The 22,962-nt window shown below is 38.3% G+C and overlaps 1 protein-coding gene across 3 annotated transcripts in view; it reads left to right on the forward strand.

Moving 5' to 3' along the window:
• cfap65 (cilia and flagella associated protein 65) overlaps nt 1–22,962 on the forward strand; it is a 108,421-nt gene that overhangs the window by 18,113 nt on the left and 67,346 nt on the right. For all 3 annotated transcript variants that reach the window (XM_039756507.1, XM_039756508.1, XM_039756509.1), the window contains 8 exons: nt 1,355–1,554; nt 1,957–2,102; nt 9,127–9,349; nt 9,471–9,736; nt 11,765–12,007; nt 19,264–19,611; nt 20,200–20,337; nt 22,022–22,267. In XM_039756507.1, the coding sequence (XP_039612441.1) occupies nt 1,355–1,554; nt 1,957–2,102; nt 9,127–9,349; nt 9,471–9,736; nt 11,765–12,007; nt 19,264–19,611; nt 20,200–20,337; nt 22,022–22,267 (1,810 nt within the window). The remainder of the gene's footprint in view (nt 1–1,354; nt 1,555–1,956; nt 2,103–9,126; nt 9,350–9,470; nt 9,737–11,764; nt 12,008–19,263; nt 19,612–20,199; nt 20,338–22,021; nt 22,268–22,962) is intronic.

Below are 22,962 nucleotides of genomic sequence, written 5' to 3' on the forward strand. Positions count from 1 at the left end.
CCTCCCGACTCCAGCCTCGAATGAAGGGAGACGGCCCCTTTTATACATGACCCGGATTAGCTCTAGGTGCTTCCGACACTCCCCCGTTAGCCACGCCCCAGCGTGGTGGAAGTGTCGGCTGTTCTCCTGGCAGCTCTCCGGGTATCCTCCAAAGTCTTCCCCCCAGCACTTTCTGGTGTGGTGGAAGTTCTGGGGTAACAGGTCCCCAAGGCATTGGGGCGCTTCCTGGCGGTGACCACGGGCCCCTACAGGGTGGAGCTTCCATGCCCTGTACCCGTGGCCCCCAGAGCAACCAGGAAGGCGACCCCCACGTGATCCAGGGTGGGCGCAGACCCACATCTAGTCCCTCATGACGTCCCGGCCGGGTCATGGCCCCTGTCATCCCTGACAATATATATAACAAATGTGAAAAATTCCAAGGGAGTGAATACCTCTTATAGGCACTATACCTACTTTTTTATTATAACAAGTGTATTCTCTCATAATAAGCAACAACAAGGAACAAGGCACTATTTTCACAAAAGACACACTCATTTATACCAGACCAATGTAGATCTACCAGTTATGTGGCAAAAATGTGATCGGGACAGAGAGAACATGCAGGTTTCCCAAACAGTGAGTTGGCTGTCTAGAAATTAGATTCTTAGGATTGTAAGGCAGCAGCGGAATGGAGATAGATGAAAAGATGGATATATAAAATAGTGTGAAAATGTAAAAATTATTTTATATTAAAGAAAATAAAACTGATTTAAATTCATGGAGTGTAGAGAATGTCACACTTAAAAAGTAAATCATCAAAAGTCTCACATGCATACAGGCCCCTGTAGCACATAGGAATATATAGGAACATACATATGTGTACAGTTTTGAGAAAGTACAGTATATTTGGGTTTATTTGGTAAACAGAAGAGAATGCTATATACTGTATTATACTTTTGGTACTATTCCAACATGAAGCTACTTGTACTCTAATATAATCCTGGGTGGCATGTTGGTGCATTGGTCAGAGATTCCGCTTCATATCTCAAAAATATTTGGTATAAACCCTGACTTGGTCACTCTCTGTGTGCATATTGCATGTTGCATCTATGTTCACAAATGTTTTGCTCCTCACAGATGAGCTGGTCAGACTGAGCAGTGCCCCTAATGAGTTAATGTGGATCCATGAAAAAGTGGGCCTAGTGATAAACTGGCATACTGTTCATGGCTGACTCTTGTTTTGACCCTGATTCTACCAGAATAAGCTTCAGCTTCCAGCACACATGACTCTCAATAATTTTCCATTAATGTCTGCGGTCAAGAATATTTGTAAATACTAAATGTATACATATACAATTATTTTTTTTGTTTTTAGCATGTATCCAACAAGTTTCTCTTGGGTTGTCCCAGAACCTTTTCAGTTTAATCCAGCCAAAGGAACACTGAATGCAGGATCACGATGTACAATTAAGGTCATTTTTCGGCCTTATGGTGCTTTAGTGTATGAGGATATAGCAACCTGCAAATCCACTGGAGAAGAAGAGAGCACCAAAAGCATCTGTCTTAGAGGCATTTGTAAGTACATGTTTTAAAAATGTACTCTGAGCTTTTGTATAGGTATAGAGCACACAAATCGCTTGTGACCTTCTGTGATAAAGAAAAAAGCAGGATAAATGCAGCTAAAATAGATAATATGTCATTTTCAATGTGTTTTTTAAATGGAGCCTAACTCATGTCCTAGACTATGCAACAATCTTTGTCATTGCCTGGAAAGGCTCAATCCCAGGCTTAATATAAATAATCCTTGTTAGTAATTTTGTTGTTGATAAATATCTGAATCTGCTGTGCCTTTGACTGCCTAGTACTCAGACATCCACAAGATGTTGCTGTTGACAAGAGTATTCCCATGAACATTGAATTAATGTGGCGTTAAAATGATAAGATGACACCTTTTTCATACCTTTGATTTTTGAACAGCAAAATATCCACACATTTTGGTGAAGGTGCCAGAGAATATGCAGCAAATTACACAACATGATGACACTCAGACTGTGCTGGACTTTGGTTGCATCGCAGTAGGCAGTACTGTGGAGAAACACATTGAAGTTTTCAATTTGTCACAGGTTAGTGTCACTAAACAACTTTGAATTTTATTTATTTTTGATGTAAGAGAATGTAATCCACTGGACCTGGGGTTGTAATTAAGATGGATCTCTGAATTTTCTATTTTTATTTTTCTGATTTGTTTTTAAGATACCATGTTAGATTTGCACATTTCATATTTGATATTCATATGTCACTGTGGAATTGAAAAAAAAGAAACGTCCTCTGACTTTCAACTGTTTTTACTTTCAGTAAACTTAATGTGTAAATATTTATATGAACACTAAAAGAGTCAACACCATAAGACATAAACTAAAAATGTTTCACAATGTGTCCCTGAATGAAGGGAGGCTCAAAATCAAAAGTACCAGTCAGTATCTGGTGTGGCCACCAGCTGCTTGAAGTACTGCAGTGCATCTCCTCCTCATGGACTGGACCAGATTTGTCAGTTCTTGCTGTGAGATGTTACCCCACTCTTACACCAAGGCACCTGCAAGTTCCTGGACATTTCTGGGGGGAATGGCCCTAGCCCTCACCCTGCGATCCAACAGGTCCCTGACGTGCTCAATGGGATTGAGATCCGGGCTCTTCCACTGCGAGGATGATCAGCTGTCCTTCCTGTCTCCCTGTAGAGCTGTCTTAGGCGTCTCACAGTGCGGACATGGCAATTTATTGCCCTAGCCACATCCGCAGTCCTCATGCCTCCCTGCAACATGCCTAATGCACGTTCACGCAGATGAGCAGGGACCCTGGGCATCTTTCTTTGGGTGTTTTTTACAGCCGGTAGACAAGTCTCTTTAATGTCCTGCGTTTTTAGAACTGTGACCTTAAATGCCTACTTTCTGTAAGCTGTTAAGGTCTTAACGACCATTCCACAGGTGCATGTTAATTAATTGATTATGGTTAATTGAACATGCATGGAAAACATTGTTTAAACCCTTTACAATGAAGATCTGTAAAGTTATTTGGATTTTTGTTGAAATACACAGTTCTGAAAAAGGGACGTTTCTTTTTTTGCTGAATATATTAGTAATTAACTTTAGTGTAGAAATTAAGACAAATCAAGCATGCCAAATGAAAGCACATACTATACTTCTTTTTGATTAAAGCTTAAGCTTCAGGTCACTATTGTAAAAAGTTTGGAAGGCTTAAGAGAGGAAAACCCATATATGGATTTGAAGCCTTGGCCAGTTAGAGAAAATGGGAACAGAATAGAAAGATAACACATTCCATAAGGGGGCCAGTAATAGGAAAAGTAAGGAGTTTCCCATGGAAACTCAAGGTCTGGTCAAGACAGGAGTAAAAAAGGGAGTCAGAGAAGAGGTTGGGAGGAAACCATCCACCCAGTCTTAGACCAATCAAAATAAGCCGAGCTGACACCAAGAGGAATAATGAATAGTGAAGCCAGGTGTAGAATGAGCTAATTGAATGAGCCAAAATGATAAGAAATTGTTATAAAAACTTCAATGGCTGTTATGATTTTTGCTCAATCTCATTCAGCCGAATTGGGTTGAGTCCGTGTTGTTGATTTATTGCAATAAAGCCTTAAAACTCTGTCTATCTCGAGTCCTAATAGCCTTTATTTTTAGGTAAAAAGCCTTCTGATGATGAATTTTTCGCCACGACAATATTAAAAATGAATGTATAGTATTATATACAAAATCAGAATAATTTTTATTTAGTTAATTATTAAATGCAGATTGCAGTTTGCTACTGTTTATTATTTTGGAAATTGTCTGCTGGCTAATATTTTTAAGAATATTTATAAGAAGTGCTAAATATAAACTTGGCTTTATTAAATATCATTCTTCTCGGGATAAAGGAGTAGCTCAGAGGTTAACACTGCTGTATCACATATCTAACCTACTGGGTCTGAATCCCGCTGGAGTTCATATGTTCTCCACAAGTTCTCTGTTTTTTTCTGCAGATGCTGCTCAGGTTTGTCTTATTGCCACTAAAGGCGTATGGGTTAGGTTGATTGGTCAATCTAAATTGGCCCTGTGTGAGTGTGGCCTGGTGCCCTGTTAAGAGTTTGTTTGTGACTTGCACCCAATATTGCCATGATAGATACTAGTCCCAAAAGAACCTGAGCTGGATTAGGTGAGTTTGCAGTGTAATATATGTTATATTAATTACTCTACTTGAAATAAGGTCAGGCGGCACAGTGGCACCGTGGTAGCGATGCTGCCTCTGTAAGGAGACCTGAGCTCGCTTCCAGGGTCCTCCCTGCATGGAGCTTGCATGTTCTCCCCGTGTCTGCGTGGGTTTCCTTTGGGTGCCCCATGCAGGTTAGGTGCATTCACGATCCTAAATTGTCCCTAGTGTGTGCTTAGTGTATGTGTGTGTGTGTGTGTGTGTGTGTGTGCCCTGCGGTGGGCTGGCGCCCTTCCCAGATTTGTTCCTGACTTGCATCCTATGTTGGCTGGGATTGGCTCTAGCAGACCCCCGTGACCCTGTATAAGGATATAGCGGGTTGAATAATGACTGACTGACTGACTGACTGAAGTAAGGTCCTTGTATAAATAGCTGTTTACAACCCAAATACAATCATTTTACAAAACACTATATTTGAGTAGCATAGCACAATTATAGATAGATAGATAGATAGATAGATACTTTATATTCATAGTTCTTCAGAAAACTTTTTTCATGTGACCTATTAGACAAATAAACGATTGTGACTTTCTTGTACTTGAGGAGTTTTGTTGTTGTCACACCTTAAATGCAGAGGCAGGAATTCAGTAGCTTTGATTGGAATGAAAGGTTACCCTGGGATTTTCTGGGAAGTTAAATAATACAGGGATAAGACTGTCCAATAGTTGTAGCATTTGAAAAGTCAGACACAAGAATGAAACTGTGATGTTAATGTGTCATGTTCTGCAGGTGTTTTAAGCTATTTTAAAAATGTGTAGAATATTTTTTTCATGTTTGGTTCTCTTATAATTCATTTTTTTATATTTTACATTATTTTTGTTGCATTTTTTCATTACATCATTCATGCTACAGCCAATACCTTTTTTGTTTAAGTGTGCACTAGGGAATCCATTCCGGAGCTCCTGATTACCGGGAGCCTGGGATTCCCGGACATTTTCATTCCCACATTCCCAGGAATGAAACTGCTGTAATTCCCGGGAAACCGGGAGCGGCCATGCTTGCATATATAGCGTGTAAAATTGTAAAAATCGATCAAGAAATAACAGAGTTATAGTTGGAAATAATTAAGTGGCATGGTTTTTTGGCCCACAGTGTAGTTTTTGCAGATTAATTTAGTCAACCAGCAGAAGTCGTCAGTCTCCCAGCTCTGACTAAGATGGAGTATAGTGGACTGGGAGGAGTCTGCACTCGGCAGCTCACAAATGCTGGGACAGGGCAGACTTCATTGATGTCTGTCAGACAACAGCTTTGAACAGCAACTTGAAATTGAAATGCGTCAGTCTGTTGCATCCGCATTATCTGTGCCTAGAAACTTGCCTTCACAGAATGATGACAAGAAACTGGATGCATCAGTAAAAACTGAAATGGTGGTGTTTCAGAGCAACGGCAAGCACAGAAGTTGTTTAGAACAAGTGTATCAGTATCTGATCAGGTAGATCGCGTTGCATTCAAAAAAAAAATCATATATCCTCCCTATTGCATTTGCCACCTGATTGACATACAGGGCGGCCAGTCTGAGATCTCTTTCCTTCTAACACACTGGTCATCCCACATGCACCCATACAATCAGATTGTGATTCAGACTACGAATGCCATGAATGTAATTACACCGATCTACATGCTGTCATATAAACGAAACCCACGCCGTGGCGCAATGTAAAGGGCGAAACACGTGTTGCGTACTCTTTGCATTATTTGACAGAAGAACTATGCAATATATATATATCATATATATAGGCATCCCTGAACTAGATACATGTACTTATATGACAGCATGAACTGCTTGTAGATAAGGTTAGTCTTTTTTTACTGGTGTCAACATATTGCAGTAGTTTTATTAAAATAAGTGTTGGTTGTTCTAAAACCATTCACATGTGAGATGCCCGTGCACTGTGTCATCCCCGGGAGTCCGGGATTCCCGAATTCGCGGGAATGGATAAACCCATCCGGGATTGGATTCCCTAGTGTGCACTAGTAGCTAACATCTCCATTTTTGTTAAGAGCAAGGTGTTAAGCATGTAAATTAATATAAAGTTGACTCAATTTTAAAATAGAAATCAAGGTGTTTGTTTAGCAGTTTATGGTTCACAAATATTCTATCCTACAATTGTAGTTCTTGTTTTGTTCTTTAACAAAACGTTTGTTCAGTTGTTTGAGTCATCTTTTGGTTTTCAATTCTTGTTTAGCCTTTACAGCTTTTCAGTCAACCATTTATATTTTTATAAAAAAGCACATATGTTTGCACCTTTTAGCATACTGCACCTAAGATCATTACAACTCTTGTTATATGTTTATTTCTGCTTTTGTACCCCAATTTTTGTACCAACAATTTGCTTCGGGAATAAAAAAGTTTATCTATCTATCTATCTATCTATCTATCTATCTATCTATCTATCTATCTATCTATCTATCTATCTATCTATCTATAATTATAATTTCCATAAATGTAACAGTAAATTATGAATTAAGAAATTGAGATTAATGTAATATATAAAAGTGAATGTGTGCATGTTTGTATTTTTGTCCGGTATGCAAATCCGCACTGTTGAATCTCTCCAATAAATTTTGCACATCTTCCCATTAGTATAGGGAATGCTGTTGATTATGGTTTGCTCAGAAATTAAGTTGGTGCCTCTAGCTTGGGCAGTGCTGGGTACTCCTGCTAGTAAAAAACTAAACAATGTGGCTCCACTGGATAGGCATCTCCAACAGGATGAAGTTATGCTAAATCTATGGGGTTTTAATCTGGTTTAAAATTATGAGACAAAACAGTCCATTCCCAAGCACAATAAATATTTCTTTCACCTAAAACTGTTTATCTAATTTCAGAAACATAAGATAGTTTATACCTCATTATTATTGAATCAAATTTGTTTTATAAACTTTAATTAGATTAACGAGGTAAAAACTCATAGTTTTCTAACTTTCACATGTTAACTGTAAAAGAGACTCTATTTAGAACAGGGCTATTACTGCCCTATTTTCTGGTTCCTTGTATATTATAAACCTGTTGACAAGAAAAAAATTAAATAATTTAAAGTGTAAGTAAAACAATATAATTTTAATTCATCTCAAAACAAAGTGCATGCTTTTCTGTATTTTACACAGAAAGAAATTGCCGTACTTATGTGATAATATAAAGCTGCATAAGGCAAATACAATACAACTAACAGTAAAATTGTGTGAGACCTAAACCAAAAAAAGCAAGCTGAATGGAAATCTCTGTGACCTTATTCCTGATTTCCTGACGTCCACACCTGACCTTTGGCTGACTGATGAGGTCTTCCTTTCCCTTTTTTATTTTGTTTGCTGCAATCTGTCAACTTTTTTACCCAAGTTAGTCTTCACAGAAGGAAACACCTCCATCTCTTAAACTATTGAACTCATTAACAGAAAAATGTCCTTTTACAGCTTAAATATCATGCAATAAACAATTTAAAGGAAATCAATGCAATATTATCCTGTCTTTACATTAAGTACTAGTTAACAGATTTAACGTGTAGATAGAATAGAGTCAGACCACAAAATAAACTAATGATGAATTTAAATCACCAAGAAATGAATAAATCCTTTGTTGCTTTGGTAAATGAATACTAATTTATTATTTGAGTTTTGGGTAGCAGTACCCTTATTGACTACTAGAGGATGCTACTATCACAGCAGGAGGTCATCCAAGACCCTGTAGGGAATAGCATAAGCCCCATCATAGAGTCTGAGACTCCTCAGGTCACTAGGGAGCAGTGTGTTGCAACCTCACTAGGGTTCAGAGAAGTATAACCAATCTGCCCCTCTCCAGTACACCTCTGTATTAAGTTTAACATGCTGGTGCAGTAGGGGGAGTTGTAAAAATAGAACACCAAAGATAGATGATATCAGCTGGGCCCCCAGCATTGCTTATGGTAGGGTGCCCAGAAGAAGTGTGGGAGCAATGTGAAAAGTGCTCAATTCCTTTGGTCAAGTGAGTTTAGTGTCGGTCAGCTTGCATCAATGGTTTGGCTGGCTAGAGGGAGGAAAGAGAGCCAGAATACTGGAAGGCAAGCACGGTAAACAAGTGAGAGTAGTTGTGGATTATTACTCTTTAGCTAGGCCCAGAAGTCAGATGTATTTATAATTTTCTTTTTAATTGTATTTTGTTGTTCCATTGTATTGTTTATTTAATCTTTTATTATTATTATTATTATTATTATTATAAAGCTTTTTTGTAATTTTGTTCTACTGTGTTTGTGGTCAAGAGCACTCCTACAGTCCACAGGTAATAAATATTAAATCTAAGACATACCTGCATTATACTGTACATTTTTGTCTTTCTGCTCATTGCCAGTTAGTTTCTGTCTTGTGAGATGTCATGTCTTGTCCCTTTTTTCTACAAAATGTGGGTGGTAAAGTCAACATGTATCAACCACAGGAAAACTGTACGCGATGGGTCAACGCTTAATTTACAGATGTATTGCTTGTAGATACTGCCAACAACACAACATGGTTTGTTGATTTTATAACAATGACCTCTGCTTGTGTTGGACCTTGCACATTTTCTCCATCTCAATGTAGGGCTTTTCTCAGACTACTCCAGTTTTTCTTTCACAATTCAATGGTAGGTTAATTGACAACAAAATCAGCAATGTGTGAATTAGATTGTTGACCTTACAAGGACTGGTTCATGCCTTGTACATCCAGGGCTGCCAGGATAAAGTTCCAGCCCTCATAATGGATGAATGGATCAATAAATGACTGATGAGACTTAGATGATTGCTGACCTCATCAGTTGTAGGTAAAACAAAAAGGTCCTTCTTTTAAAGAGCATTCTTTTTGAACATGAGGCATAATATATTTAACAAGCATCCCTAACTTTCTTAAATAATAACAAGTGGTATCTGCAATGCTTCCTGACAGGTGAAAGCTGTCTTCAGAATTTCTCGAGCTCATCGGCCTGCATTGATGGATCCTGTTTTCTTCTGCAACAAACACCAAGCAGTTATTCAAGCTGATGGCAAAATAAAAATCCCAGTGCTGTTTTCTCCTCAGACGGTGGGGATCACCAATGTGGATTATTTTTATGTTGGAACCACAGGCAACACTAGCAAATCCATCCTCAAAGTGGTTGGCTCCAGCAAGGGTAATATTGTTGTATTGACTCTCTATACTTCTGTCATTTTTTTCTTCCAGACTTCATAAAGAGAATCAATTTTATAGTAGTTGTGGTTTAATGTCACTAATAAATCTTCTGTCTTGTGTAGGCCCCCTGGTCTCTCTTGAAAAATCATTAGTAGATTTTGGCTGTGTAAATCTTGGTAAATCCGCAATATGTACCTTGGAGCTAAAGAATTCCTCGGACGTCACGACTTACTACCAGTTCAATACAGATTGCAGCCACAGCGTATTTGTCATTGATCAGCCACAGGGTGTACTCGATGGACTAACTTCAAAAACCCTGAGTGTAACATTTCATCCAATGCAGCCAATTAACTACTATAGACGACTTGCCTGCCTTATTCAATATCAGGTAGAAAAATCATTCAAACTTGGGAAATATTTTGGTGTGTCTTAAGCTGACTGGTGATTCTAAATATCCCCTTGTAATTGTGTGTGTGTGTGTGTGTGTGTGCATGTGCATGAGTGGGCTCTGCAATGGAATGGCATTACTCTGTTGCAACTACTGCTCCTAGGATAGCTCCCTTGTGACACTTAATTGAATTTGGTGGTTGTGAGAATGTTGCTTTATGTCATTTAAGCGTATTGCTTGTTTTTAATTGATGCATCTTGCTTCAGTAGTTTTCAAATAAGAAAAAAGGTAACGCTGTCAGGCAGCAGAAAACTATATTGTTACCTAGTTGCAGTTACAGAATAAATTATAGGTCAGCTTTTGGTTTGTTATGTCATGTCCGAGTGGTAAACCATTGAGTACTTGAAGATCTATGAAGAACTTCTTGCTTATTTCACATATCATGCATAGAGACCTGCAAAGATTTCAGAATTAGAATTTTTGTATCCAGCAGTACTGTATGTGTCAAGTACAGGAATTTGTCTTGAAACTTTTGGAACCTGTTCAACAGAAAGAATCATTAATGTGCTAAAAATGAGCACTACAGACATAAACATGAAATGGATCGAAAATCCACAGGCCACTTGGCCTGATGAGATGTCATCCACCATTTCTTCATTTTGCTGCCTGCCATAACCAATGTACAGACATGTTGATTAAAAGTGTGCTATTCAGCCAGATGCTGTTGTTCAGAACATTAAGCACAGCTTAAAAAGTTTGTTATACTAGCAAAACAGATATTACATAATTTATACCAAAATGAATTTGTGTTGGAATTAATATTACCTGAAGAGCTAGCAATTAAAGTAAAAACACAATAGCCTATATACACACTTTGTACCTTATAGTAAAACACACAAAAAAAAAACTCATAATAACCTGAATTGGGAAATATTGTGATCATTGTCTGGCAGCCTTCTTTTCCCATAACTGATTACAAAATCAGTCATTCATTTGAACTGAGACTGTACTTACTAAAGATGAACAAATAGTGCAGTGATGGATTTTGGAGTTGAGCAACGTACAATGCTGCAGCTCCTGATGCTAACAAGCTGTGCTCTAAACATCCAGTTTTACAGCTGGCTGTGAGATACACCGTCAAATTCCATAGAGCTACTAACAATATCATTATAGTCATCAGTATTCTCTCTGTTTAATATAACTTAACCAACCAACATAGGCCAACACCTATCAGCAGCTCAACATATAGTAGAAAACACAAAACGAAAGTCACCCACAATGGCATTATTACCCAAAAACTAACCTCACAGGTGGCCTAAAATCCATATAATTGTATGTTGGTCCAGCTTTCCAGAATTAGTTAGTATAATTTTCATGAGGGACTACATGACCTTTGGTTCTCTGAGTCTGGGAAACAACAGGCCTGTTGAAGGATCCATGTATGGACATGGGCATTCTGGATAATGTAAGGGACACATAGACATTATAATATGTACAAGATACAACTGCATTCATATTTTACAGTACATTTGTATGGAACAGTTAGACATTATAGTATATGCAATATGTATGTGTAAAGTCAAAAAAATGTGGGAAAGAACAGTCTGAGATGTAACGTGAAGCTATGTAAGCATGTCAGAAAGAAATGCCATTTACTAGGTGCAAGACATGCAGGATTGTGAAATAGTTTGGAAATGTAATTCAACTAGAATGGAAAGTTGTAGGGTCGACATTAGTGGAGCATCCTCCCTTGGTAAAGATGCCATTTAGATGTCTGTTGATTTTGATTTTGAGCTGCTTGAGGTGTTTACTTGAGGGAAGTGTTTGAAACACATGAAACATTTACAAATTAAAAATGTTAACAGCGATAACAGTTTTTTTAAGGATTACATATATAAAATAGAACTCCTCCATGTTAGTAATTCTGAACAGTACCACTCTATGCAAAGCAGCATCTTGTACTCATTCTTTGTTGTGAACTTGCTTTTATAGCAGTTTAGTAACACTGGCTTTCTCTTTCCTTTTTAGGACCCCCTTTACGTGAATATGATTGGCACATGTCATTCAGAGCAGAACAAACCAGGAATTCTAAAGCCCCAACACATCAATCTCTACCAGATAAACATGGCTCGGGGTTTGACTTACTATCCTCCAGATATTCTTAGTACCATGCTGTCTGAGAAGAAGCTCACACTGGATCAAATGGGTGCTTTACTGCAGAAGGCAGGCAGATACCAGGCTGAAAATATTGATAATGAAGGAGTCAGAAAGGTGGGAATGACACATATTAGAAAGCCATTGGACATAGTGCATAACTTGGTACACTTTTCCCCTTTTTCCATCTGACCTTCCTAAAATTACTAGCCGCCAGGTTAAAAGCCACAATCTTTGAGTTACTTCCATGGCTCTCTCTGTAATCATTTCCAGGGTCAGAGACATCAGACCACAGTACCCTTTGGTAATCCCTAGAAACACTGCACCTGTTAAGTTTCTTTCTTTAATAGGGCTGGTGCTTTTAAGAATTGAAGGCTTCTTAATCTCTTTCATAAGCAGTAAGATGCAAATTTTCCCAAGTGGGACTCATTAGATGACATAGTTTATTTTTTTCAGGCAGCTTGTGTGTAATTTATATTGGTTTACTCAGTTACAAGAGTTCATTACCTTTTTTTAAATGCCATCTCTTGAGCATTCTTACGTTTCCTTTCACCTTTTTGATTCTTCCTGAGAAATGTGCAAATATACATACAGTGAAAATAATTAATTAATAAACAGTAAGCAAGTTAAATAAATGGCATATATGAATACTAAATTATGTTTTTACACACCTAGCAGTGGCACAGTTTTTTTTTTTAGAATTGCTAAGCACACACCAGCTTCCTTTTTGCCAGGCTTAATTTAACCAGGAAGCTTGTTTAAACAGTATGAATTTGTTAGTTTTAAATGAAAGGCATACATTGTATTCTGCATAGAAAAATTGTTGGAATGAGAAAGCAAGCATGGTGTTTCCCCAAGACCAGGTTATTAGTGTACAGTGTAGTAATGTAGACAGTGTGGCAGAGATCTTGGACTTTTAACCACAAGGTTCTTGGTTCAGTCCACATCACTCAGTCTCAACTCAACAAATCACTGAACCTGCCTGTGCTCAAACTGAAAAACTAAACACATTTACTATAATTAGTAACAAACCTTAAGAGAGGGGGAGTGAGACAGAAAGAACAGACATGATATTAGCACTTCATTACTCCCCCCTTTCTTGGTTTTGCTAAAATATATCCCAGTGACAAACTGTGAGGCTCTGATGCCACTCTGTTTATTAGGCCAAACTTAATTTTAATCCTGATATAATTAATAATTCTTTGCATTTATATAGTGCTTTTCTCACTACTCAGTGCGCTCAGCAATTGCAGGTTAAGGGCCTTGCTCAAGGGTCCAACAGAGCAGAGTCCCTTTTTGGCATTTACGGGATTCGAAGCGGTAACCTTCCGATTGCCAGTGCAGATCCCTAGCCTCAGAGCCACCACTCCTCTCAGTGGTATGGATGGTAGTCATAGAGGAATCTGAAGGTGTGAATCAAAACTGAGTCATAGCCATAAATGTTTTAATCAAAGTACTTTTTCGCAAATATGTAGGCAAAAATGAACAGTCATATATGAGAATATGGGACAGAAAATTTCCTATAATGTTCAATTCAATTCAGTTAATTTTTATATAGTGATCTTCACTGAGCTCACAGATAGCTACAAATAGAAATGTTACATCCTACTAGTATAACAAGTACAAATAAATACATAGACTGTTTGAATAGACTGGAAAACAAAGTAGTTTGAAACTGAATACAATAAATGAAGTGTATCAATATGTTTTCATTAATTGTTGAACTATGGCCAGATGACAATGGAGAAGAGGAAAACAAAACCTCCAGTCAACAGCATCCCTGGAGAAAATAAACCTCTGGGATGTCCATGATAAGTTATAGCAACGAAGTTAAAGACAGAGTCAGACACGATCACAATCCTGTAAACCTGGGCCAACTGGCTGCCAACCCCCTCCTGAACACTCTACAGTAAAGGTCTCTTCTGGGCCGATTAATCTGATGACAGAAGTCATTAATTCCAATGCTCTCCATATCTCATAAGACTTTTCTATGGGCAAGTAAATAACTTGCCAATAAAGCACTGGCACTAAGTGCCCAACAGTATACTGAGAAGGGGAACAGAACAGAATAGGGTTCTGTTGGGTTCTGTAGGTTGTCAGAAATGTTTCCAGAAGGGAAAATAGACAGTACTGGGTGGGATGGGTCAAATATATCTGTGAAAATGGGCAGGAGCAGATTGTCTCTGGGAGCACAGTCCAACAGCCATACTACAGTAATTCCACAGGTACAGCCCTAACATGGATTGAACCAGCTACATTGTGATTTCTAGTCTAACACCTTATTAGTTGATAAGGATTTGGCAGATGATTGTTGTAGTTACTGTTTTTCACATCAAACCCAGCTTTGGCATGAAGATAGTTTGCTTTGCCATTCTTAAGCTGGTACAGCCAAAATTAGAAAGAGCAGTATTTTACCAGCAGCAACCTTAGCACAATGGCAGAGTGCGACATCCTCACTATAGCTTTTTTTTAACATCATGTCTGCATTAGTTAAATAAAATCTCTTGAGCCCAAGTGTTACAAAATGGCCATCAAGTGACGCTAATAATGGTTGCTTAAATTGCATGAAATTATGAATTCAATATAAAAGTCATGCTACACCGACTTGAACTTTAATGACTGAGTTGCACTTCTAATAAGTCTAATGGGCCTTAAGCTTTTGAAAGTGAGCTTTTAGTTTTCAGAAGTATTTACGAATGCTAATAGAAAAGTATCAAGGCAGGCAGATTTCTCATAAATGACAGAGCACTATATAAAAGACCTTTTATAGCATGCAAAAAGGTACACAATGAAAACCTAAAGAAAGTAAGAATTATCGATCAAGTCCTCTTTGCTTCTAAATTTTAAAATATTATTAGGCTTAATGACAGATTTGAACATAAATGTATTCAACACAGACAGTTCAGGTGGAGATTCAAAACAGGAGCTGAAAAGTAAGAACACTGGTGAAAATGGCAACAAAATGGAATTCAAATAAGAATTTAACTTAAAAAAAAAAAAAGAAGCAGAACAAAGAAAGAAAACCATGCTCCTCAGGTACCACATTACTACTCCGGTCCTGTAAACAATTAACCTTTGCTTAACAACTGGATGCAGATATCAATAGATAGTATTCACACTTGACAGCAGCTGACTATCTCTTGATTTTTAGTTCAGTTTCACTATTTTTCAAGTTTTTGTTCTGTGCATACCATTTATTTCTGAATATGGCCATAGGACTAACATTTACTCCTCATTACCACAAAACTTCTTGTTGCCATTGCTGTTATTTCTGACATTGAACCTGTAATCCCTGCTTTGCTTTTTGCCTTTTTATTTCTACAATGTGCTGTTTTATTTTTTAAATGATGGTAGAGAGGCTCCCATTAAGTAGTTATTCAACTATAAAATAGTCCTTTTTTCAATTTTCCCTTCCACTGTCAAGGTAAGTCTAATTTTGGTATTTTTCTAGTACTATACTGTATCTGCTGGTGTTTGCACTTAAACTTTGCACTCCAAACTTAGAGGAATTAAAATAAAAACTATTTTACATCTCCCAAGACCCATGTTCAGATACAATTCCAAATATTGTCTATCCAGAGATGACAAATCATGGATTCACATAGATTTTCTCTTGCTATTCTAGTTTCCCTCCAACATCCCATGACATATGTGTTTAGGTAATTATAAAATCCAAATTGATCCAGTATGAATAACCATACTGTATGTCTTTCAACTATAGTCAATTGCTGTCTTCTTTGGATGCTCCAGTTTTCATCTTACATCAACATGATGTGAAGGTTAAATAAATTGGCCTCATATTAAAGGCTCTGCAATGAGCTTGAGTCCCATCCATTGTTGATTTATGACCTCAGTGCTTCTGGGCACCCCATCTCAAGGGTTGAGTGAGGCCATGTAGGGTTTGGGTGGGAAGGGTTTCACTGTTGTCACATGTTGAGTGTTGTGGGATTCTTGTGTGAATTGGTGACAGGTAGGAGTGGCGTTAAAAAGATGAAATAGAAGCCTAACTGGCTGGCGTAGTTGTTGTTAAAGCTCCTAGAACCATCAGATACCAAATATAAGAATGTATGTCATAGAGATCACCTTTCATGTCTTTTTCTTATTCACTCCAGTTTTTTACAACAAACCTTTTTAAAGAGACTATATAAACCTATAAACACATAAGTGGCACATTTGCTGATGTCACACACAATGAGAATCTGGGAAGGGGTTGTAGAGAGAATGTTTAGGGAGGAGACCACCATAGGGGAGAAGCACTTTTGTTTTATGTCAGGGAGAGGAACGACTGATGCAGTCTTTCCATTTTCTCATAGAAAAGCATCAAGAAAAACAAAAAGGTTTGCACGCAGTGTTTATTGATTCGGAGAAGGGTAATGATACAGTATCACGTCAGGAGTTCTGAAAGTCTGAAGGTCCTTACATTTTTGATCTGGTTATTGATGTGTTTACTCGTGGGATAAAAGACCAATCCCCCTGTGCATGCTTTTTGCTGATGACATTGTGTTGTGTAGCTTTAGAAAGGAGGAAGTGGGACAACTGGAGAAGGGCTTCTAAAGATAGAGGATTAAAGATAAATACTGTAGGAAGTATATCTGAGGTTTAATGATGATTTAGGTTTGAGAAGTTCACCTGCAGGGAAAGCTATTGAAATGAATGGATACATTTAAATGTCTAGAATCAGTGGTAGCCCAAGAAAGAGAATTAGATGCAGAGATAACCCACAGACTGCAGTGTGGATGGAACAATTGGAAGAAGGCTTTAGGAGTTTTGTGTGAATTAAGGCAAAGGTTAAAGGTAAGGTTTTTCAGACAGTAGTAAGACCAGGAATGATGTATGGAGCAGTAAAGGGAGAGCAGGAGAAGAAGACAGATGTGGTAGAAATGAGAATGTTGAGATGGATGTGTGGAATTACAAAAAAAGGACAGAAGAAATGAAGCAATCAGAAGTACAACAAAAGTGGGAGAGATATCATAAGCAAGTAGAGGAAAGTTGAAGTGGCATGGACATGTAATAAGGAGGGATAATGAATATGTGGGTAAAGGAGTGATGGGAATGGAAGTACAGAGAAAGAGAAAGCAAGGGATGGCAAAATGGAGATGGATGGATAAAGTAAAAGAAAATCTGAAGGAAAAGAGCTTGACTGACAAGGGGGTGCAGGAATGTTTGGAGAAGGTTGATCAAGCACATCGACCCCACATCAAAGAGGGAAAAGATGAACAGGAAGAAAATTTGCAACCTCTCTCTTCTGCTTCCTTTTTCATTTCTTGCACCCTGTGTTAAAATTTTTCCCATCTCTTTTTTAACATTTTTCCACTAACCAATCTTTTTTTCCAAGCTAGTTTAGTAATGCCACATTCCGCAATAACTGTACCTTGCTAGTGATGATTTGTTTTTTGCGGGATGAATGTGCCTCCAGTTTTGAATTATGCATTTGCTTTCCCACTAATTTGAGATTTAATTGTGAGTAAAAATAAGAATTTTGTTTGTCTCAACAGTGCTTTATAAACTACCCAACAGCTATACATGAGTAAAAGTAGAGATAATTTTCTTGGATTTGACTCAAGTAAAAGTTCCCAATGACATAACTACTTAAGTAGAATTTTAAATTATCTGATATTATGTACACGTACACTAAGTATCAAAAATATATGTAAATGTGGAATCTCTCTCCATTTTATATACAGTCAAAGTCTTGCACACTTAAAATAATTCATGCTACCTTATTTTTGGGTGTGAGTCATAATACAATCACTGAAATACAAATCAGTAGCTGCAGCTTGAAGTGGTACCATTCAGCTCAAGTAGACATCTCGATAATTTTGTCCTAGTTCAGTGGAGAGGATGCTAATAGTAGAGGTGTATAGTCTTCCTCCACTTTGAGAAAGAACAAATTAATTCCTGAAATTCCTTTCGTAAAATTGAATTTGTGTAATACCAAAACCTAATCTTTTAATCCTTAAGCGTTTTCTGGCCACAAAAACGACATGGTCAAATGACACCAAACTACATGATTGGCAGAAATAGTTTAATAATAATATTAATTATAAAAGCAAACAATATATACTACCCTTAATTAAATAATGTTTAATAAAGTGCATTACCAAGACTTTATAATTTCTAGTTAGACATTTAAAGGATTGGCCTTTCAATATTTCTTGGGATTTTCCAACTAGTTCATAATCTGTTTTGAAGCTGTGATGCCTAAGCTTATCTGAGAAGCTATATAAGCAACACATGTGACAAGATGAGTGAATGAATCAGGTGAATGCATAAGTACACCTCATGGCAGCCTCTGAAGCTATCCCCACCCTCATCTGCAGGGTGCAGTGAAGACAGCAACCAAACACAGCAGCATTAGCTTGGAAATAACTGAAACTGGGATTGTACCAGCATCCACCACGTTCATTCTCTGTGCTGCAGTGAGGTGTGTTTGGAATGACAACAAAGAAGAGCAGGTGTTGGTGCCAGTGCCACACATGTAAAAGTGTTGGTGAAGTCTGTATTTTAGGTAATTGTGCATATTTGCATAGCACTTTTTTTCTGATTTAATATTACAAATTACAAATCTGTCTGGCAAAATATGCCAGAGTAAAACTAAACATTTGTTATTGAAAATAGAGTGAAGTATATCCAGCACCAGGGCGGCAGGTTTGCATGTTCTCCCCGTGTCTGCGTGGGTTTCCTCCGGGTGCTCCGGTTTCCTCCCACAGTCCAAAGACATGCCGGTTAGGTGGATTGGCGATTCTGAATTGGCCTTAGTGTGTGCTTGGTGTGTTTGTGTGTGTCCTGCAGTGGGTTGGCACCCTGCCCAGGATTGGTTCCTGCCTTGTGCCCTGTGTTGGCTGGGATTGGCTCCAGCAGACCCCCGTGACCCTGTATTTGGATTCAGCAGGTTAGAAAATGGATGGATGGATGGATATCCAGCACCTGACTTTAAACTCCAAGGCTGACTGTCCAGTTCGTGCATCCAATCATCTTAAACCAAGTTAAATAATGTATGTTAAGTAACTGAGTTACTTAACTTCTGTGTACTTGTAAACTGCCTCATAATGAGTATGGATGCTGGAGGGGCACTAGAAGATAAATGTTTTTTGGACTGCAGAGCATTACCAGGAAAAGTTTAAAAATGAAGTACAATGTGTAGAATACTATTTCTGATGTTAGGTAAAAGACTTAAATTATAAAATCATTTTTGGATGACACAGACTTTCAGAGTATGCAATGAGTACAGCAGTTAGCTCAACTATTTGAATATCTTCTGGAATGGTGCTGGTTGAGCGACTTGAGCTTCTGCTGCTGTGAATCATGCTTATTGATGCTTGCTGTCATGAGGTGTTGGATTGTAAATGACAGGCTCTTTGTGTTTTCTCTAGGATAAAGCTAGTGACACTATGGAGCAGCCTCCTCTTATTCACCCTCTTGCAGAATACTTCAATGACACATTCAGCAACACTGACTCTTCTCTCCCACCTCATGTCAGTATTGATGTCCAGGAATTTGTTTTCAGCAGTGCCACCCAGTCCTGCCCGTTCAGCATGACCAATCACACAATGGGCAAAGTAAGCATTGCTTGGGTCTGCACTGCCAACAGTGTGTTTACCATAAGCCCTCAGGCCTGTGATATCCCTCCTCTCAAGTCGACTGCCTTCCGTGTTACTTTTACACCAGACAGGACAAACGCCCTTTATGGAGCTGAACTCGAGTGCTTTGCTTCATACAAGGTTAGTTATCATTGTTTTCTTAGGTGGTCTACATAGTGTTCAAATACTGTACATTATGCTGTGTAACAAGGAGCACACTTCCAATACAGATACTGTCTAATTTTCTTTCTTTAACTCCAGTTCTAGCATGATGTAACACTCTAATGAGTGTGAATCATCAATTAAACAGTGGGAACATTATTCAAAAAAGTTTTGATATATTTTAGGAACTGGAAGAAGCTGATATATTTTTATACCAAAAGGAATATGGAAAGGGTGGTATGGTGATGCAGTGGTTTTGTGCTGCTGACTCTCAGTTCTTGAGTTTGAATCCTACCTAAAAAAACTGTCAGTGTGGAGTTTACCACTCCACTGCTTATCTGGATAGGTTTTTGTCTGTATACTCTAATTTTCTTATTACATTCCAAAAATGTCCATGTTTTTAAATTTGCTCTTTAGGCCTGAGTGTATTTATTGGTTTGTACCCAATATTGCTAAAATTGTGTTCATTGTCCCTGAGCTGGATTAAAGGGACCTACTAATAGATCGATGGACTGCAGTTGAAATTCAATGTCCTTTGTTTTATTTTTTTTTTACATTTATTTATAGGTAATGAAAGACCATCGGCTGTTTGAGGACTGCACCTTGTGCCCTCCCTGGTGTCTTACCATCCGTCTGACCGGGCATAGTTTTCAACCTGGACTTACACATTTTATCCCAAAGTACACTCTGCAATCTCCACGTATGGTGAGAAAGTTCATTGATCTCTTTGTTAGACTTATTGAGTAAGTACTTCATCTGTACTGCATATGTTTTTAAATGCAAAGAGAAACTTTTGATTCCTTTGTATCTTTGTTGGGCCAAAGCGGGAATACTTTGCAACCTCTTGTTTTTTACACATTATACAGATTCTTACTTGCATGTCTCCCACAGACTAATGGTAATAGTACTACACCAACAACAATGAACATGAAATGTTATGCTTAGACAACATAACTTGTGAGACTGCATCAGGCATATTGTGTGCAATAATCCTCCCCACACTAAAAGAAAGACAGCAGCACTTGAAGCTGTGCAGAGTATTTTAACCAAGCGCATTTCAGGACTTAAATTATGTTATACTCTGACAGGCTCATAGAATTAAGCCTATTTTGTCTCAAACAGAAGAGACAGCATGTGGACCTAATCAACATATTTAAAAATTTTGAAAGGCATTGATGAAGTAGATCCAGGAGAATACTTTCCACTTAAAGGAGAATCATGTTCTCAAGGATACCATTGGAAATTAAGGGGACGTGCATTTACAAATAAAGCCAGGTAGCACTTCTTTGTGCAAAGAATTGTGGGAATCTGAAACAAATTACTGTGTCATGTAGTTAAAGCAGAAACATTGATGACCTCTAAGAAATATCTTTGATGAGATATTGGGATAGTTTGTACGAGTTGATTCTAGGGTTCGCATGGATTAGGTGTTGGGCAAGGTCGTGGGGTTCAGTGGCTCTGGGGCATCTATTGGTGAAGAAAGATTCACTGATCTTGACTTTGCTGACGATGCTGTGATCTTCGCTGAGTCAATATAGGCTCTGATTGGGGTACTCTAGAGACTGAGCAAGGAGTCTGAGCGTCTGGGTTTGCGAATGTCCTGGATAAAAAACAATATCTAGGCCTTTAACAACCTCTTGGGCACAGCTGAGATAGTGTTGACCTTCTTGAGAGGTTTACTTACCTTGTCTCTGGTGACTCTTACTATGAAGTCAGTAGATGGGTTGGAATATCCCATTATCTATGCAAAAGGACGAAGGTCCAAGACTTTAGAGTCCTGGTAGTTCCTGCCTTGTTGTTATATGGTTGCGAGACATGGACACTATCCAGTGACCTGTGATGAAGACTGGACTCCGTCTGTATTTTGACTGTTCAGAGAATCCTTGGGTACCTCTAGCTTGACTTTGTGTTGAATTAGTGGTTGAGCACAGAGTCCCAGACGAGGCACATTACCTGCATTGTGAGGGAGTGTCAGTTACGGCACTACGGCCATGTGACACGATTCCCCAAGAAATCCTACTTCTTAGGATGAAATCACATGCAAACATTCCCATTACTGCTTAACACTGGGAACATGTGTGACCTGTGCAAGTGAGGGCTATCCCTGTGCTTCATGGCACTGGAGAGTACTAGTAGTGTTAGCTGTTGTCACATGTACAGAGTAAGATGAAATTTTTACTTTGATGAGCAACTAACATGTACCACTCTCCAGGGAGGGATGGATGTATTTACTAGTGTTAATTATTTAATAATACTACCTTATAGCATTAAAGAGGAACAAGGTTGTTTTATGTCAGCTAAAAATGTAAAAGAAAAGTAAATGAAATAGAATGAAAATTTGGGGACATTGACATCTATAACTTTTCCTTTGTTTGTATTGTGTTTTCAGGTGTTCTTGCCTGTGTTCCAAGGGGAGACAACACATCAGTCTTTACTCTTCCAAAATATTGGAGACCTGCCCATTACCTACAAACTGGACACAGAGCTATGCCCTGACATCACAGTGAAGCCATCTGTCGGTATCATTCCTGCTGGAGCGCGCCAGTTTTTCATGCTCAAGACGATTCCACAAACAGGCAGAATTCATAAACACATCTTGCCCATCCTGCTCAATGCCTCAGAAAAATACATTCAGGTACATTTGAGAAGTTCACCTAAACTGAGTCTGGTAGCGTTACCTCCATGGAATGCTACCAGAGCTATTTGTACTATCTGAATGTATCTAGCTTTTTAGGTAAGAAGTATGTACTTCCATCCATTCCTGTAGTTTGGTAGTCATTAGATTGAACTAAAAGATATCTCTCTATTATAAAATAAATCCTATGGGAGGGAATGACTAGGAGACAATGCGTGATCTTCACGTTAAGATCACAGAAGACACCTAAAAGACTCATGAGACTACAGAGATTGGCCACTAAGTTTCTGGTGGGGACCTTAAACAACTTTGTTACAAGAGATTGACCCAGGAACGCGATGATGTAGAACATGAGATTCTTGCACGACACGCCATACTTACAACCAATATCAAATAAGACCATGAAGAGAAAAACCATCAATCGTTTAAATGCTTTGAGCACACACAGATCCAGGGCTCTCAGCATATATAAACCGTTTAAGGACAATATGTTTTAAATGAAACGTAGACGAATAAACTTAGAAGAAAGAGCAGTAGAGAAAAGAGACTCAAAAGTGTTGGAGAGACAGAAAAGAAAAATAATAATCTAGGTGCAAATTCAGAAAATAAGGAAAGTAATTAACAGCCTGGAACAAGTGGAATTAAAAGAAAAACACATCCAATCTGGATGTTGGCGCTATACACATGCAGAGCAG

The sequence above is a fragment of the Polypterus senegalus genome, chromosome 6 (genome assembly GCF_016835505.1).
Source record: "Polypterus senegalus isolate Bchr_013 chromosome 6, ASM1683550v1, whole genome shotgun sequence".
NCBI lineage: Eukaryota > Metazoa > Chordata > Cladistia > Polypteriformes > Polypteridae > Polypterus > Polypterus senegalus.